Below are 19,997 nucleotides of genomic sequence, written 5' to 3' on the forward strand. Positions count from 1 at the left end.
GATGACTGTTGGTGCTACTATAATTAGCTATTTAAATGTCACATTCTATTTATTTTCTGGAATAAAGGTATACAACTGAATTTTTTAGACATTGTGTTCAGTGACCTTATTAAATATACTTTTCAGTTCTTTTAGATTTTCAATGTACATGATCATGTTATTTGTGAATAATGACTGTTATTTCTTCCTTTCCAATCCATATGCCTTTTCTTTCTCCCTTTTACATTGCTTAGAACATCCGAAACCATGTTTAAAATAAATGGTAAGAGCAAATATGTCCTTATTTCATTCCTGATGTCAGGGGGAAACATGAAATAATTTACCTTAAGTATAATGTAAGCAGCAGTTATTTGGTAGATGCCTTTTATCTGATCAAGAAGTTCCCTTCATTCCAATTTTGCTGAGAATAAATGGATGAATGTGGAATTTTATCAAAGGATTTTACTGCAGCTACCAAGATGATCATTATTTTGTTCCCTTTTTCCTGTTATTCTGGTGAATTACATTTATTTTTTTCCCCCGGTTAACACCCACCCTTCTATTTCTGGAATAAGCCCCACTTAGTCATGATTATCCTTTTTATATACCACCTGATTCAATTCACTAATTTTGTGTATAAGATTTTTGCATCTATGTTCATAACAGAGCCTTTCATAAACCAGCCTTTTGAAGTGACATCTTTCTTCCTTCTCATTTCAGAATGCTTTTGAAAACCAAAAATTATGTGAATTATTACACATCAGAAGTGTACTCTAGGGTGTTTACTTTGTAGTGTGTAGACTGTAGGATGGATTAGTGCAGGAGGTGGATGGTGAAGGATTAGGAAGCTACTATAGCATTAAGAGAAGAGCTTGCACCAGCTTGGTACAAGTAGAAATGGAAAGGACGGATAGACTCCCCAGTACTTAGCTACTGATTAGATGAAAGTGCAACATTATGAAACAGAGAAATTAGGAGAACTTTATCTGAGCTTGGAGAAGAGTAAAAATAATTGGAGTGAAATACTTATCTTCACCATAATTATCACAATCATTAGGATCCATACGAAGGAATGAACGCAATTTAAGCAATTGCAAATGCATGGAAATACGTAACTGGTCACTACGTTAATATCTTTAATTAGAAAGTTTCCTTACGTTGCTTTGAAGCTGATTTTTAAAATCATTTCCATTCACAATCAGAAAAAAAATCGATAATCTTGTATTCATTGAACACCTTAAAATGGGATCCTTTTAAGACAGCACATTTCAATACACATTACGCTATTCCTTTCCTAACCACAGGGTGGCGACTAGGCGCCAACGCCGCACTTCTGTCTATCCCTCCGCTTCTTAGGCAGGTGTGGCTTCCAGGAGCGCGCACGTCCCGGAGTCTGCGCCAATCGCAGGCGCTGCGGCCGCGCACGTCGGTCAGCCGCGGTTACGCTGTCGCGCATCGGCCAGACCCTAGTGTTCCAGGCCATGTGGAAGTTGCTCCCAGCTGCGGGCCCTGCCCGAGGTAAGGGCGGTAGGGAGATGTCCGGGGACCGATTTCCCGGGAGCAGATGCGGTGGGCAGAGGGTTTGCGGATGGTTACTTTCGGACGGTTCTCGCCCTGGGAGACTGCGAAAGCTGGTGCGAAAGCCGCGCATTTGTTGTGTGGGGACTGCGTAGTCTTTCTCGGCGGGTGCGCAGTGCTTGCGAACCAGGCTTTGGTCTGACGGGGGGAGGAGGCATGCGACACTGGGCCGTTTAGTGACCGCCGGGTCCTTTCCTCCCGGTCTACCGCCAGGTTCTCCGTGGTTGGGACCAACTCCTCTGGCGGGACTAGCTCTGACCTGGGCTTAAATGGTCTTCCGGATTGAGTCTTGGCCGGGTATATGTTACGACATCTAGCGTTTTAAGCTTTTGAGGAAACATCCAGAATAAGTTAACAGTCTGGAAGACTATGACTCTGTCTTGAGCGCATTGTGAGGAGCCACGGAGATGACTTGTGTAAATGGCAACTACAGGAAAGCATAATTTTGGTTTTGTTTCGGAGCCTTTTACCGTTTTGTCATCACAACAACTGAAAACATTTTTTTCTGCATTTCTAGCAGCGGAAAATGGTAATTGCATGTAAATTGGTTGCCTAATATATGTAAGCACTTATTAGTTGATAGATAAGCAGTTGTAGCCTATGATTGGCCTTGCCCTCCGGAAGTTTACATTATGAGTGAAGAAAAGATCTACGTAGAGGCTAAATGGACTGACAGTGTAAGGAAGTATGGAGAGGGCAAACTAATGGTAAGGAAAATAAATACTGTAATAATACTGTAGATACTAAAAAGTATAGAGACTCAAAGATCAAGTTTCACTGTGGACTTGGAGCATTGTGAGGTGTAACACAGTAGGAACAGTTTCCAGAAACAGTTGTAGCCTGTGGCTGGCTCTTTGAGTTCCTTTAAGGAGGCAGCAGAAGAAAAATGCCCCTAGTGCCAGTGGGTGGCATTCTTAACTTTTGGGGGATCTTGAACTCTTTTCGGAATCAGATGGAGGCTATGGGGTTCCATCCTTCTAAGAAAAATGTAGGGAAACCAACACAAAAGATTTTTGTTGAAAGAGTCCACTCTAGGTTAAGAATCTGATTAATAAAATATAATCCAGGTCTCGTCAAGGTTTACCTGGACTCCTTTCTACTTGTCTAGTTTATTTGCCCTAATCACTCTACCACTCCAGTGGTACCAGACTAAACTCTACAAGTCTTCAACGTACATGCTGTTCTTCCAACAATTTGTGATTTCCAAATTTTTTTTAAACTAATAACCTTTTCACGTTGTTCTAAAAGCTACCTTTAACATAAAAAAAAAAAATCCCCAAATTATGCACTTGAATCTGGTCTGGACTTTTCTTGCATTGATCTATATTTTTTACTCTTGATCCAATACCATACTTTTTAACTGCTTTCACTTTGGCATATTTTACCACCTGGTAGAGGAAGTTCCCAAAATATTCACATTTTTCTGGACAGTTTTTCACATTATATTTTCCTGATGGAATTTTGAATTTGCTTATCAAGCTCCAAACATAGTGTTGTGATTTTATTTGGTAATGCATTAAATTATAAGTTAATTTGGGCAAGCATTGACAAAATTGTTTTCCTGTTAGAAAAATGGTAGAGCTTTCTATCTATTTAGATTTGCCTCCTTCAGTGAGGCTTTACTGGAAAACACAAGTTTGATTTATGTAAAGTTGATTATTAGCCTTTAAATAGCAAAATAAAAATGTTTAAATATTTGCCGTATGTATATCTTAAATACATGTTTATGTATGTGTGTACCTGTTAATTTACTTTTTAAAAAAATTCTCTTAGAACCATACAGACTTTTGGCTGGTGTTGAGTACATTGTTGGAAGGAAAAACTGTGGCATTCTAATTGAAGATGATCAGTCAATCAGCCGAAATCATGCTGTATTAACTGTTAACTTTTCTGTAACTAACCTGGTAAGTTACTAATTTTATTTCACTAGCTGACAGTAAGAGGATTGAAATCACAAAAGTTTACCTTGGTGTATATGTAAGAGAGTTTGGGAGACTTTTTTATAAAGCTGTTAGTTTTCTTTAAATGTTAACAAAATTAAGGACGTTTGGGCAGTGGTACTGGTGATATTTGTTTATTTAAGATTTGAAGTTTCTGTTTCAGTATTTTACTATTTGTTTTAGTGATTTAGAAACTCAGGGGAAGTAGAACGTATTTCTATTTATTTACTTGAACATTTATTGAGTGCTTACTGTGTGTCAGTCACTGTGCCAAAGCCTGGGAATAGAACAGTGAATAGACCATCGTGACTCCTGCTTTAATGAGTTAATGCAGCCATATGAACACTGGTGTTTCCTGTATATCTTAGGTTTTCACAAGGGAAATTGATTGCTTTACTAGGGAAAACAGCTGTTGTATATGCCCCACAGCTCCTTTGAATGGCTTTGAGTTTGTTTTGGTGTGTTGGTTGTTTTAATAATAAAGGTAGATTATAAAAGTAATATAAATATATACAAATAGCTGTGCTCATGGTAATGCTGGTGGTAATTAAGGAAGAAAAGCCATTATTTTGAGCAAAGACTGCATGTTGGCAAATACTGGATCTGTTCAGTAATATTTAGGTTTTGTGTCTGTATTCTTTTAGGTATAGAAAAACATTGTTGAAAATACTAAAGAAAAAAATTGTTACTGCAAGTCAGACACTCTAGCCTTTTTGCATTGGACTGATTTTTACTATGTGATTTTGATAATTTAAAAAAAAACAAAAACCTTAGGAATGAAGCTGTCATGTTATACATGAAACAGACTGTACAAAAGCAAACAATTCTCAAATTATGAGGGGTCAGGAAAATCTCCCCTGACTTACAAAAATAAAGAAAATGTATGTTCTAAGAGGAGTGATTCTGGAATTGACATTTTTCTCTTAATTGCTAGTTGAGTGATCATTCTTTGCTTGCAACCAAAACAATAACTCTATTGCCTACTGTGTTGGGAGGTTAGCCACCTATCACCTATTCCAGAAGTTATCAACCTTTTGTTTTGAAACCTTTCCCCTTAGGAATAGTATTTACTGAGCAGTAAGAGACTTTAAATTATGTATTGATTTTTTTTTCAGAGTCAAACAGATGAAATCCCTATATTGACAATAAAAGATAATTCTAAGTATGGTACCTTTGTTAATGAGGAAAAAATGCAGAATGGCCTTTCCCGAATTTTGAAGACAGGGGATAGAGTTACCTTTGGAGTGTTTGAAAGTAAATTTAGGTAAGAATTTTTAAATTGATATTAAAATGGACAGCTTTATTTTGTACCAATCAGATTCTAAAGGAAAAGGATATTTATGGATAATGAATTGGGACCAGTCTATTTAGTTCCTACTTAGGACAGTGGTGAACTTTGCACCACACGTGGTTAGTGCATTTTATTAATCATAGATAGTGAAAAGAGTGAATGAGAGTTTGAGTGGGCCCTAAGAACCTTGATGGGAGCTACTTTTGTTTGATTCTGCATAGGTCAAAGTATAATGTTAAACTTTGATCACTGTTTTTTTCTTAATTGCGACTTAAGACTTAGGAAGTGATAATTTCATAAGTTAGAAAGTTTAGTAATTTAATAAAAATTAAAATAACAGCATATGATGTGAGCTTAAAGTTTAAAGTAACATAAGTTGCCATCTCTATAACTATGATAACTTTGTGTAACTTATTCTCATTTACAGAGTAGAGTATGAACCTTTGGTTGCGTGCTCTTCTTGTTTAGATGTCTCTGGGAAAACTGCTTTAAGTCAAGCTGTATTGCAACTTGGAGGACTTACTGTAAACAATTGGACAGAGGAATGTACTCACCTTGTCATGACATCAGTTAAAGTTACCATTAAAGTAAGTTGAATGCCTTGTTGTTATGTTAAAGTAAGTTCTCTGAATTTAAGTTTATTCCTTTACCCACTATACACGGATGTTTTAAAAGTCACTTGCTTTAAAACTATCAGAACTGTTAGTTGTAGATGTATATATGCCAATGAATCCCATATCTACCGTATAGGCTAGAATGGGGCAAGCAAAAGCACATTAAATTATATTTCAGATATTGATTTAGCATTTAAATGATTTATATTATCCTTTCACCAAGAAGTTATTACAGCCTATAGTTTGTGTTTTCAGTCTAAAAGCAAAGCAATTAGAGATCAACTGCCAATCTTCAAAGTTAGCAGCTCATGTCTTTCCTTCCTCCAGTCTCTGATACCATCTCATATTTTCATGCTCTTTTCTTTAGTTCTTATTTGGCTTTAGACCCTAATCACAAAGACTTTACGTTCTTACAATATTACCTTAATGTATTGTCACAATCTAGAGATATGTAGATATATGTTATTTGTCAAAGCAGTGATATATTTTGGGATGTTTCAGACTTTGCATCATCTTCAGATTTGGTTAATCCAAAACTAATTGAAGAATGATTTTGGGAGGTGATTTGTCTCCTTCAGCAGGTTGACTATAGATATGTGAGATTGTTTTAGGTTAATATCTATAGTGAAAAGCAACAGTAGATTCCTTTATTCAATGATACAAAAATCCTTTAATATATAATTAATTAAATTAGAATATGTGTCTTATACCTAAATAGGTGTCATAGAGAAAGGCTTGCTGTTCAAATTGAACCTCATGTTAAACTTGGATCAAAAATTGTTTCATCTTTGTAAGTTTATGAAATTGATTTATAAATTCAACAGAGTGATTAGCCTCCTGAATAGTAATTTATGCTAATAAACCCAAATAATAGATTCATAATTCAAAATGTCCATTTATTAGTTTATAGTAGGGATGTATCTTTATAGTGACCAGAATATTTACATGTAGACTCCAACATGGTCCTCTTGAAGATACCAAGGTACCTGAGAAATGGAATAGGTAATCATGCCATTGCTTGGTGGGTATGAAATAAGAGCAAAGGCAGTTAGATTGTCTTGAAAGATATTTTACTGAGTCTGTGACAGACCTGGAAACTAGGATCCATTTACCATAGTACACAGTATTCCAGTGACTAGGATGCTAATGGCCACCCAGTCCCTGGATATTAGAGAGTACTGTATATATACCAACAAAGGCTTGCAGAGCAATACTCCTTTTTCAATATTTATGATCAATCGTGTGCAAAAAATATTTGTCATTATATTATTTTTTTAGTAAATTTTCCAAAAATACAGGTTAGTTTATGTTTTTAAAATTGTTGAATGTTAGAACCAAAAGGTAACCTAAAGAGCATTCAGTTCAGTTTTTATTTTCTGAAGAGGAAACTGAGGCATGGAGCAATTGAATCCTTTGCCCAGGATCACATGTATTGGAGTTTACTCAGTCCAGTGTTGAATTGCACATTACTGCTTCATGCAAGAAGTCAATTATTTCATTCATATTTGAGGTTCATAACTTTCAGATTTCATTCTTGAGAGATACCCTAAATTGCTTGCTCACATTTAGGTAATTTCCCATGTTTATTAGAAGCATTCTTACCAATTCTTTAGTTGTATTATTTCCTGGAATTATGCTGAATCTTATTTTCATTGCCAGTGATGGTATATTTTAATCTGTCTCAAATTTTGTGGATACATCTTATTTGAGGCTTATAGTTTAATTCACTTGCTAGTTGAAGTTTCTTCCCCCACTCCATCTGTATATACTTATTTTCAGCTTTTGTCCAACACTAAAGAGTTATTCCTTTATTTACTTTCTTAAAAAGACTTTATTCCATAATTAAAATCAGTTTGAAAGGCAATTAAGGTGAAAGAACTCTCTCATGTTTATCTCTTGTTACTGTCTTCTCTAGGGCAGACATTACATTTCCTTAATTCTAAGATGTACATTTTAATGTTTTTAAAATGGTATACATTTTTAAATTGACTTGTATTTTATGTTATGTTGTTCTGCCCTCCCCAGGCAGTTTTTAAATTAATATTGTAATTGGTAACTTCTTTTTTTTCACCTTTAATAATGATTGTTTATTGTTTATTGCTACTTGCCTGTATGTTACATTTATTTGTTATTTCAACAGTCTTATTGCTATTTTAGCATATAGGCCTTTGCTTTGCCGAATTCTGACTTACATGAGTTGTAGTTACCACAGTTTGTTTATTTTTAATTTTTATTTTATATTGGAGTATAGCTGATTAACAACCTTGTTAGTTTCAGGTGTACAGCAAAGTGATTCAGTTATACATACACATGTATCTATTCTTTTTCAAATTCTTTTCCCATTTAGGTTATTACAGAATATCAAGCAGAGTCCCCTGTGCTATACAGTAGGTCCTCATTGGTTATCTATTTTAAATATAGCATTGTGTATATGTCAATCCCAAACTCCCAATCTGTCCCCCCCTGTATTGTAATTGGTAGCTTCTAATAATCAAGTGATTATACAGGGATTTTTATACTAAAACTAGGCAGTGACCAGTACTGACTTCTGTTTTATAGATTGTGTCTCCTTTATAAATTTAGAGAGACAGGAGGAAAAACAGAATAGAACAGCCTCTTTGTAGTCTATAACTTACATCTTTAAAAAAACTAGGGTATGAGTATATGTATTCACATGTTTTCTTCTTTTTAGACAATATGTGCACTCATTTGTGGGCGTCCGATTGTAAAACCAGAATATTTTACTGAATTTCTTAAAACAGTTCAGTCCAAGAAACAGCCTCCAGAAATTGAAAGGTATATTGCTTATTTTAAATATAATAAAATATGACATACAAAATATGATAGCACTGGTTTTATTTAGGTTAATTCCCTCTTTATTGACTATTTCAGGATGTAATGTTACAGTTCAGTATTATTAATGAAGTTTTCTTGTTAGTATGTGAAGAAAGTTTCCCAGTTCTTTGTTGATTGTTCTTATCTCTGTGAAACACATGTTACATATGTGCCAATATTAAAAGGAAAATATTGAAGGACAGTAATAGCATAGAGGTGAAATCAGTAGAGCACACATGCCAATGCTGGGCATCATGCATGCAGGACACCAGGAATTGTGTGGTGCAGCATCCCTGTTGTGGAGCCTCAGAGTCCTGGGCCAGAATATTAACAGCGCTGTGGCCTTGGGAATTGAGCTGATTTCTTCTAAGTGTCAGTTACCTCCTTTGAAAAATGAGACTAATACCTGTCCTGCTGAGTGTCTAAGTATTCAGTATTATTAGTATTAGTATAAGTATTATTTATCTTAACTAGTGGCATACATAAAGTCTGAGCATATTGCCTGGCATCATAATAGGTGCTTATTAAAAGAAGTGTAGCTAATTGCAATATCTGGGAAGATTCATAGTAGCTTGATTATTTAATTTTTTGGATGCTCTGCTAAATTTGTGAACCACCAGACTAAAGGATCTATCCACTGTATGTATTGTATTAGTAATGTTTGCAGTAATATAAGCTATGGTTGAGGAGGAAGATATTTGTGATTTTTCTTTTTAGATTGCATGGTTAAAATACTGGTGACTGTAAAACGGTGGGTGTTTTTAGTCGACATAAGAACATGCTTGCTTAAAATGTATGTCAGCTTATAGTCTATATGGCATAACAGATTTGAGGATGTTTTAAAAATCTAAAATTCTATGCAAATTAAGTATTTTATTACCCAATTTAAGTTAAGTATTACCTATTCAAGCTAAGTATTTTATTACCAATTTAAAAATATTACTAGCTATTATAAGCTAATTTGCCCAGTACATATATTTTTAGGAACTATTTATACCTGATAATATGTATTTGCTTTTAAAAGTAACTGAATATCAGATTTTTCTCTTTGTTTTTCATTTTCATTTGGGAGGTTTCGTGTATTTTATAATCTGGTTAACAGAAAATATGCTTTCCTCTGGAAAGAGATCTTCAGATTTTATTTTATTTATTTTTTGACCACACCAAGTGGCTTGTGGGATCTGAGTTCCCTGACCAGGGATTGAACCTGGGCCCTTGGCAGTGAAAATGCAGAGTCCTAACCACTGGACCACCAGGGAATTCTCGAGATTTTAAAATAGATGATTCTTAACCTTTTTTGAGTCCTAGACCCGCTGTGAGAAAATGAAAGCACTGGTCTCTCCTCTAGAAACTTCACTTACTACCAACTTACATAGTATTTCAACAGAATTACATTTTTCCCTGAAGTCTATTTATGACCCTCCCTAGAAAAGTTGATAAATCCTATAAATAATGACTCTTGTTACAGATAATAAACCATTGTTAATTCTAGATTACTTAAGAGTGGAGGGGTCTGAATTTTTACTACTGGTGATATGTTTTATGGTCTTAGAGTTTTTAGAATTAGTCATTGATTCTTGCTTATTTGTTCAGATTCTCAGGTGTATTTAACCTTGGTTTTTTGGTTTTTTGTTGTTTTTACTTTAGGTTAGGCATAGTTTTTTTCTGGCTTCAATTTGCGATTGTATTAACTTAGATGACTATAATAAAACATCCCTACTCTAAGATTGTTCACTAACTCCTAATTCAGTGTTAACCAGGAAAGACTATTACATTAGTTCATGTTTGATGATGGCAACTGATAATCAAGTTTTTAATACTATTTTAAAATACGTAGTTTTTTGCCTAAATAGATTGCTATACTTATTGGGATCCATTTTGATATGTTTGTTGAAGACTAATTTGACTCCATACTCAATTAAATGATTAAATTTAAGATATTAAATAGTAGTAGGATGGGTTATAAAAGGGATATGAGATAAATTGTGGTGGCTCTTCTATTACATAACTACCTGTTCTTTTAGTTCTGTAAAAGCATTATCACTAGTCCTGAATTTAAATTAGGAGGCATACTATATTTTTACCTAACAAAATGTGTAGTCCTTTTTGGTACAGTTATGTCTGCATCTTTGCACTGTTACCACGAAACAGAGTAAGTGAAGGGTTAAGATAGAGTACCTGATGTGGTTTGTGATACCTAATTTTCCTATACTGTTATCAAAGTACCAATGTAGATGAAGTCATTTTTAGATTACATTTAAAAGAAGTATTTAATTTTGATACTCTGTGCTCTAATAAAGGAAGTTCATTAAAATATTATATATGTCTGAATGTTAAAAAAAAATGATCCTCAAGAGAAAAAGGGAGTTTCCCTTTCTCAGTTTATTTTAAACAACAAGCAGCATTGTTTTCAGAAAACACTGTTGGGAGAGAGAGTCCTTACATCATACAAAACTTGCTGGTTATGCCAAGAATGAAAGGCCCTGACTACCCTATACCCAGGCCATTTCTCAGGGTTATGTTTGCAGTGAGAAACCTGGAGGGATGAGATAATATCTCCTTCCCAGGACAGAGAGCAGGCCTGCTTATAGCTTGTTATAAAATGGGTGGATTCCCAAGTTCAGTGTAACACTACCCATGGTATATACCTCTCCTGTAACACAACCCATGGTATGTACCTTCTGTGTCATCCCCAGGGGACTTGGCATGGAAGGAGACCTGCTGCAAACACACTGAGGCTTGCTGCTTGCTTTGTCTCTGACCCAGGAGTCTTGTGTCTTCTGTCAGCATCCATGAAAGAGGAATAGGTTAACTTATTAGCTTGTAATAAAATCTCAGACCCAAGAGACACATTAGCATGAAACAATCTTGGTAAATGAAAGTTTAGGAAGCTTATAGAGTTGACCTTAAATAATCAATTAAAATTTAAAGCAAAGAAATTTAACACACACTAGAGATTTTTTTCCTGGAGATACAAGCTCAGATTTACAAGGTGTGGATGCCAATGTAATTCAAACCTTTTGGAGATCACCAAAAAAAATCATGAAATCATGAACAGGTACCTTTGGAACTAATGAAATAAACAGCTATCCAGATGTTGGGCAAAGAAATATTGTGGCTTGGAATAGTTTCCATGGCCAGAATTATACATGAATTCAGAAAAATTCTGTATTTGGAAAATCTTGGGACAGAAGTGAAAATGATGTGCTCTGAGTTAGATGAAATTTATTGAACATCATGTGAAGAATTTATATAAAGTTATAAAATATACATAGGAAAAAGTCAATATTTCTAGATTAATATTTTATAGAATTTGTGAATAATATGTACCAGTTACTACATAATAAAGCATAATTATTTTATTTGTAGCTCTTGAAGTTTCTGTGTAAGTATGCCAAAAAATGTTTTAATTTTTTCATTATAGAAGTTAGAGGTCACTTTATATTTGTGGTATTCTTGTATTCAGGCAGTGTGCCTCTAACCTAGGTCTCTGCCAAGTTAATTTACTGTTTTCCAATTTTATTACTAGCTGTCAAATCACTATAGCCTCAGTGATGCTTTAAAACTTCTAGAATGTAATTTTTCAGAAATATTGACTTTTTAATGATGTTTTCTTCACATTTATCACTAGTCTCTCCTTTCTTGTTTTCATCCTTAATACTACTAAAGAGAGAAAGATTTTTCTGCGTATATGAAGTTCCAGAACATGGTCTGTTATTTGTCACTGTATTATATATATCATATATGTATATATATATCATATATATGTATATCATATATATGTATATGTATGTATGACTCCAACATTTGATTCGATTCTTGATAATATGGTGGGTTTTTTTCCTTTCGAGATCAGTCTTATTGAGTATTGGGGCTCAAATTTACCAATATTTTTAAAAGAAAACCAAAATACATTTTTCTAGTCCCAGAATTTTAATACTCACATTTGTATTGAGGGATGTTTTTACTTTCTGTCTACTTCTAATTTATTAGGTGAAATTTTTATTTCTGTTTTATACTGCCGGTTTATTAAATATTTATTGAACCAGGCAAGATAGACCTGAGGATATAATGATGAGCCAAAAAGCATTACAGTTTCTGCCATCTTGGCACTTAGTAGAGGAACCAAACATCAAAGAATCACACAAATAAAAGTTAGAACTCTGGAAAGCTAATTGCATATCATTCTCATGGAATGTGACTTGGTATAACAAATGTTCACTCTTCATTGAACTAAACTGTAGTTAACTGTTATCTGTTATCTGTGGCAAAATTAAGAATGACAATGTGAAAAACACAAAGCTGCAGATAATTTTAAAATGCTATTTTAGTCATTAGAAAGCAGTAGGAATCTCACATTTAGTCAGTCATATGTATGTATTAAACATTTACATTCTATTTTTGTCTGAGACTGGCCCAATAATCTAGTGTTGTTACATTACTATGTAGACTAATTTGTAAACACCCATTTGTATATATATGAAGCCTTTTACACTAAAAGAAGTATAAGCTACGGAAGAATTTTCTTGAAAGGGATGTAAGGTATTTGATGAAGAGATATTAAAATTTTTCCTATTTATGAATTAGAATGCCTGTTAATTTTTTAGTGCTACCTATTTTCTCATTGTAGATTTAATTAATAGTTAAAATAGTTTCCACTATTTTCTGTATGTGTTTAAAAGTAGAATAAACAGAATTTTAAAGTCAGTTATTTAGAAAACTGCAATAACTCCCCGGGTTTGCATTCCATCCTACCAACTAAATCTGCTCTTACCTGCAGATAACTCAGTCATTTGACATTGCAGATTCTAGGAATCACTACTTTAAAATAGCCTTAAAACATCCATTAGTAATCTAGCAGATTAAAACCCATGCATTTGTGGTTTAGTCAGTTATAAAAGTTTTTTTTAATTAATAAAATTTTAGTCATGACAGCTTACTGTATGAGATAATGTATGTTTCCAAGGAGAAATCTGGGGGGTGGGAGGAGGGAAATGTAAGGAAATTAGTTCTAAAATGCTGGATGGTGACTCTTATGACCAAAACATTTTTGTCATATTGGATGTTGCTCTCTGTGGATAGTTAACTCTAGTGACTGTCCAGATTCCCCCCCATCCTACATTGTCCCCTCATCATCACCATTATGCTTTAGTAATTTTTTTAAAATCTTTTTTAAAGACTTAATTTTTAGAGCAGTTTTAGGTTCACAGCAAAATGGAGAGGAAAGTACAGGTTTCCTGTATTCCCACTGCTCCCACACATGCATAGCCTACCCCATTATTGATATCCCCCACCAGAGTAGCACATTTATTACAATCGGTGAGCCTACATTGACACATCATAATCACCCAAAGTCCATAGTTTACATTAGGATTCAGTCTTTGTATTGTACATTCTTTGGGTTTGAACAAATGTAGAATGACATATATCCATCATTATAGTATCATATGGAGTATTTTCACTGTCTAAAAACCCTCTGTACTCTACCTATTCATCCCTCCACTTCCCCAACTCCCAGCAACCACTGATCTTTTACTGTCTTCATAGCTCTGCCTTTTCCAGAATGTCATATAGTTGGAATCATACAATATGTAGCCTTTCCAAATTGGCCTTTTTCACTTAGTAATATGCATTTAAGTTTCCTCCATGTCTTCTCATGGCTTGATAGCTCATTTCTTTTTAGCACTAAATAATATTCCGTGTTTGAATGTACCACAGTTAATTTATTCATTAACTACTGAAGGACATCTTGGGTGCTTCCAAGTTATGGCATGAGTTCAACTCCTCTGGGTAAATGCCAAGAAGCATGACTGCTGGATCATATGGTTAAGAATGTGCTTAGTTTTGTGGGAAAGTGCCAAAGTGTCCTCTAAAGTGGCTGTACCATTTTGCATTCCCACCAGCAATGAATAAAAGTACCTGTTCTTCTACATCTTCACCAGCATTTGGTGGTATCAGTGTTCTAGATTTTAGCCATTCTAGTAGGTGTGTAGTGGTATCTCTTTGTTTTAATTTGCATTTCCTTGATGATATATAATATTGAGCAACTTTTCATATGCTTATTTGCTCTCTCTATTTCTTGGGAGAGGTATCTATTAAAGTCTTTGGCCCTTTTTAAAAATCAGGTTGTTTGTGTTCTTGTTGAATTTTAAGAGTTCTTTGTATATTTTTTATAACAGTCAGATGTGTCTTTTGCAAGTGTTTTCTCCTGGTCTGTGGTTTGTCTTCTCATTCTCTTGATGTTATCTTTTACAGAGTGGAACCTTTTAATTTTAATGAAGTCTAGCTTATCATTTATTTATTTCATGGATGAAGCCATTGGTGTTATATTTAAAGAGTCATCTCCATATCCAAGGTCATCTAGATTTTCTCCTGTGTTATCTTGCAGGAGTTTTATAGTTTTGCATTTTATGTTTAGGTCTATGATCCATTTTGAGTTAATTTTTGTGAAGAGTGTAAGATCTGGGTCTAGATTCATTTTTTTTGCATGTGAATGTCCAGTTCCATCACCAATTGTTGAAAAGACTAAGCTCCATTGTACTGCCTTTGCTCTGTTGTAAAAGATCAGAATTGATTCTATGTGAGTTTATTTCTGGGCTCTTCATTCTCCTCCACTGATCTATTTGTCTATCTTTTTGCCAGTACCATGCTTTTTTTTTTAATTAAAAATTTTTTTTTAATTTTTAAAATTTTTTGGCTGCGTTGGGTCTTTGTTGCTGTGAGCAGGCTTTCTTTAGTTGCGGCGAATAGGGGCTACTCTTCGTTGCGGTGTGAGGGCTTCTCATTGCAGTGGCTTCTCTTGTTGCGGAGCACGGGCTCTAGGCACGTGGGCTTCAGTAGTCGTGGCATGTGGGCTCAGTAGTTGTGGCGCACGGCCTTAGTTGTTCCGTGGCATGTGAGATCTTCCCGGACCAGGGCTCGAACCCATGTCCCCTGCGTTGGCCGGCGGATTCTTTTTTTTTTTTAATCTTTTATTTATTTATTTATTTTAATTTATTTATTTTTGGCTGCTTTGGGTCTTCGTTGCTGTGCGCGGGCTTTCTCTAGTTGCAGCGAGCGAGGGCTACTCTTCGTTGCCGTGTGCGGGCTTCTCATCATGGTGGCTTCTCTTGTTGCGGAGCACGAGCTGTAGGGGCGCGGGCCTCAGTAGTTTTGGCGCACGGGCTTAGTTGCTCTGCGGCATGTGGGATCTTCCCGGACCAAGGCTCAAACCTGTGTCCCCTGCAATGGCAGGGAGATTCTTAACCACTGCGCCACCAGGGAAGTCCCACACTCTCTTGATTACTGCCGCTTTACATTAAGTCTTGGATTCTGTAGTGTTAGTACTCCAACCTCGTTCTTCTTCCTTAATATTGTGTTGGCTGTTCTGGGTCTTTTGCCTCTCCATGTAAACTTTAGAATGTTTGTTAACATTCACAAAATAACTTGCTGGGAGTTACTGGGATTGTGTTTAATCTATAGATGAAGTTGGGAAGAACTGACATGTTGACAATATCGAGCCTTTCTATCCATGAACATTAATAGTTTTTACTAGAAGGTAGAGAGAAACTAAAAGTCTGCTCAGTTATGAATAGCTGTAACAAAAGATCTGATTATATAGAAAGTTATATGAACTGAATTATCTGTTGATTTTACTTCTCTATTTTCTTCTTTTCCCTAATCTCTATGGATGATTAAGATGTGTTTATAGTGTTACATTAAAGAGCTAAAAGATTGTATTTTTAAATCTTTGGGAATTTTATTTAAACTCACAAAATGTAGGTTTTAAAATTCCCTGAGCTTCTCCAAAGAGAGTTGTAACAAAACACTTACAGCAGTAGTTCATAGAATTACAATATGAACATTATTACTAATACTTACTGGTTCCTAAGCAAGCACAGCATGCTAATAGAATTTGATCTTTAATGGATGATGTTTCAACCATTTGGTTTTGGGGTTTTTTTTTGGTTTGTTTTTACTTTTTTAAAAAACTTTTTAAGTACTTTTTTCTCTCTTAGCTATTTGTAATTTACATAAGTTGTTTGATTCATATATATTTAATTGTATCTCATTATGAGTCCTTAAGTCCCAGATAAAACTCTTAATTTTTTAATAATATAATGGTATTATGGAAATTAAGCCTTTCTAGTGTCTAGATTGCCATTCCATTTAAAAATCTAATGTTATACATTAGATTATACATACATACAGTGTAGGGTATAATTAGAATGTACTTTATTTTATTTTTTATAGTTTTTACCCACCTATTGATGAACCAGTTATTGGAAGTAAAAATATTGATCTGTCAGAACGACAGGAAAGAAAACAAATCTTCAAAGGGAAAACATTTGTCTTTCTAAATGCCAAACAGGTAATGTTATAAGCTAAATTTTTGTAAAGAAAATGTTATAAACTAGGATAAATTATTACTGTTGTCAATAGTTGTTAATACACTTCCTTTTGAGATTTTGTGTAGAAGTGTGAAGTGAAATAAAAAACTGCCCAGGCACCAGAACTTGCCCAGCGTTCATGTATATGACTATGGCATTTCTTAATATCTCTTAATTGGCTTATTAATTGTTTATATAAATACGTACAGGGAGGAGACCAAAAGCTTTGGTTTAAGTTCTAACTTGTTCGGTTAGTAAGCAGCTGTTGAATGTCTTCTGTGTGCTGAAATGACAGTTCCAGGAGTTAATGTTGCAAGTGGAAAAATCATGCAAGTAAGCCCACAGTTACAGTGCTGTGTGAAGAGGAGCTGTAGATGATGTAAGGATTCCAGGGTGCAGTGGTACCTGGTGAACTAGGGATTTTCTCAGAGTGGAAGCTCAGATTGTCCTCTCAGGAAGTATTATAAAATCAATTTTTCTTCAATTCTGCTTATATTTTATTTCCCAAATCAAATGCTTATAATTTTAAGAATGTATTCAAGACATTAATTATGGCTATTTCATTACTTTTTTTCTTTTTCTTTCCATTTTTAGCATAAAAAATTAAGTGCAGCAGTTGTATTTGGAGGAGGAGATGCTAGGTTGATAACAGAAGACAATGAAGAAGATAGTTTCTTTTCAGCTCCTGGAACTTGTGTTGTTGATGTAGGAATAACAGATTCACAGACCTTAATTCCTGACTCTCAGAAAAAACGGATTCATTCAATTATGGATATACTCCAGAGGTACAGAATTATCTTTATTAGTTAAAAAAAAGGGCAAGTAGGTGATTTTATAGGTAACTTTTTTTGCACTCCACATAATAATGTAAAGGTATATACAAGAATTATTGTAAAGATTTTATTGTGTATGGTACTTGGAAATTTATTGTGACTTAGTATGCTAGAAATAGAATATATTTATCCATGTCAGTTTTATCTCAATATTTATTTTCTGCTGCTTTTTTGTTACTTTAATAGAATTTGCAGAATATACCTCTCTTAATAAAGCAGTATTTGTTTTTCTCTAGAATATGTAGTTGAGGAAGTTAAAACTCAAATGTAAAATTGTTCTGAAATAGCCTCAAGCTGGAATGTATTTTTCCTTTGTTTATTACCCATCGAAAATTTGTGTGAAAATTAGGCTATTATGGCTATATAGGCTGTTATGGGAAAGCAGGAAAAAAAGTATCAAGTATCCTAGAATAGTGTTTGTAGTGTGGAGGGGAGGCAGTTTGAAAGCACTAAAGCAAGGATTTTTTTCCTGGACTCTTTACTGGTGTTAATAATCTTAGCATTTTTGAAGCACAAAGTAAAAAAATCAGCCTTGGCAGTCCGTTGACTGAATTTCTATTCACCTAGTAAAAAATAGTTAGGGCTGGGACTTCGCTGATGGTCCAGTGGCTAAGACTCCACGCTCCCAATGCAGGGGGCCTGGGTTCGATCCCTGTTGAGGGAACTAGATCCCACATGTTGCAACTAAAAGACCCTGCATGCTGCAACTAACGATCCTGCATGCTGCGACTAGAAGATCCTGCACACCACAACTAAGACCCAGCATGGCAAAATAAATAAATAAATATTTTAAGAAAATAGTTAGGGCCCAGGGTATTTATATGTCTAAAAAGTCCATAAAATAAGCTCTCCACAGTATTCATTTTTCCTGACCCAGGAGTCTTTCCGACCATGAAGACTGCTTTTTTTAAAAATGGGTTTGCCGAGGTAAAAAGTAAAATTTCAGTCATGTGTCCCATAAATATTTTGCTTAATGGAGATGTGTTAACTGCTGTGAAAAAGAAAATATTTGTGTAACAAAAATACCATCTTACTACTACAACCAAAATATACTGTGATTCTATTGTGTTTTAGGCACTGGGAATATAATGGTTAACAAGATAGCTATGGACCCTGCCACCACTGGAGCTTACAAGTAAACAGATAATTACAACTGTGTATAAGAAAGCAGAATAACAGGGCAGAGGGGAGAAGTTTATTTTAAATAGAGAAGGCTTCTTTCAGGCAGTATTTTACTTATGACCAGTTTACCAATCTTTAAAAGCCATGCTGAACAATAGCAATAATAGCTTACTTACATAATACTATATACTGTAGCAGGTCCTGTTCTAAGAGTTCTACATATATTAAGACATTTAATCCTCATACAATCATGTGTATTTTTACTGCTATGTTCCCCGTTGTGCAGAGAGGGCAAAAGGGGATTTGAGTAGAACACAGGGAGCGAGCAGAGGAGCCAGGATGTGAATACATGCAGTCTGGTTCCAGAGTCCATGCTCTTTACCATTACATCTTGCTGCCTTGCTGGAGTGGAGGTTGCTCAGTGGCTGGTGACTTGATCATGAGATGACATTTTGTTCTGTACTCTCTGGATCCTGTTTCAATTTGGTCATAGAGAGAGGACAATTTTACAGTTTGAGAAAGACTGTCACTTAAAATAACACCTGTCCATTTAGTCCAAGCCGTTGATAGCAATTGAAGGTACAGTTATATCAAACCAGTAAAGTCAGCTATTGACTGAATTTCAGACAATAGGGCAACATTGGGATGGGTTAGTGCCATGGTGCTATTGATTAGTTGTCAGAAGTGGGTATAGGAAATCAGTGATTAAAATTAAATATCTCTGAAAAAGATTTGAAGTCTAGGGGAACAATATAACCCTGATTTTTGTTCTTGCTGAGATATTTTCCCAATGTCTTAGCCCATATTTGGGAACTCTTCCTGTTACTAATTTAATTATTTTCTCTTTATCCTCTCCTCCTTTGCCTTATCCTCTTCTCACCTGTTCCATAGCTTTGCATAAAATTGAATGAATCATAATCTTTGGATCATGATACACCGTCATCACTGAACTATAAATAATACACATTCATTTTGTTCACTAATTATTTACTTAGTTATTTTAAATAAATTTTTATTATTGTAAACTGCTACTGAGATTATCTTTGTATGTTTCCTATTGGTACTTGTGCAGGATTTTCTTTGGGATATATTACTACATTACTAGGGTTAGAACACTCAACAGTATCAAACTGTTTTCCGCTTTATACTCCCACCCACGGTATATAAGAGATTAAGTTAGATGCACGTCATTTTCAATACTCGGTATTTTCAGACTATCATTTTTGCCAATTTAATGGATATATAATCATATCTTGTGATTTTGATTTGTATTTCCCTGATCACCAGTGATGGTTAATGTTTCTTCAAAAGTTTATTAGATGTTAATTTTTCCATCTTTGTGAAATACATGTCTCTTGCCCAGTTTTCTATTGGGATAATTGTATTCTTTTTTTGTTTTAAATACAGATTTCCCCAGTTTTATGTGTTCTTGTGTG

General features: G+C 34.7%; 1 protein-coding gene across 2 annotated transcripts in view; it reads left to right on the forward strand.

Annotated features, from left to right (window-relative positions):
• Positions 1–1,436: 1,436 nt before the first annotated feature.
• NBN (nibrin) overlaps positions 1,437–19,997 on the forward strand; it is a 45,269-nt gene continuing 26,708 nt past the window's right edge. The window contains exons 1-8 of one of the 2 annotated variants that reach the window (XM_082674827.1): positions 1,445–1,497; positions 1,771–2,086; positions 3,331–3,461; positions 4,613–4,761; positions 5,216–5,375; positions 8,095–8,198; positions 16,470–16,587; positions 17,201–17,391. In XM_082674827.1, coding sequence (XP_082530953.1) covers positions 1,978–2,086; positions 3,331–3,461; positions 4,613–4,761; positions 5,216–5,375; positions 8,095–8,198; positions 16,470–16,587; positions 17,201–17,391 — 962 coding nt within the window. In that variant the 5' untranslated portion in view covers positions 1,445–1,497; positions 1,771–1,977. Of the gene's footprint in view, positions 1,498–1,770; positions 2,087–3,330; positions 3,462–4,612; positions 4,762–5,215; positions 5,376–8,094; positions 8,199–16,469; positions 16,588–17,200; positions 17,392–19,997 lie in introns of both variants that reach the window. The other variant, XM_082674828.1, reaches the window with a different exon arrangement.

This window comes from Grampus griseus (genome assembly GCF_964374135.1).
Source record: "Grampus griseus genome assembly, chromosome: 17".
Lineage (NCBI taxonomy): Eukaryota > Metazoa > Chordata > Mammalia > Artiodactyla > Delphinidae > Grampus > Grampus griseus.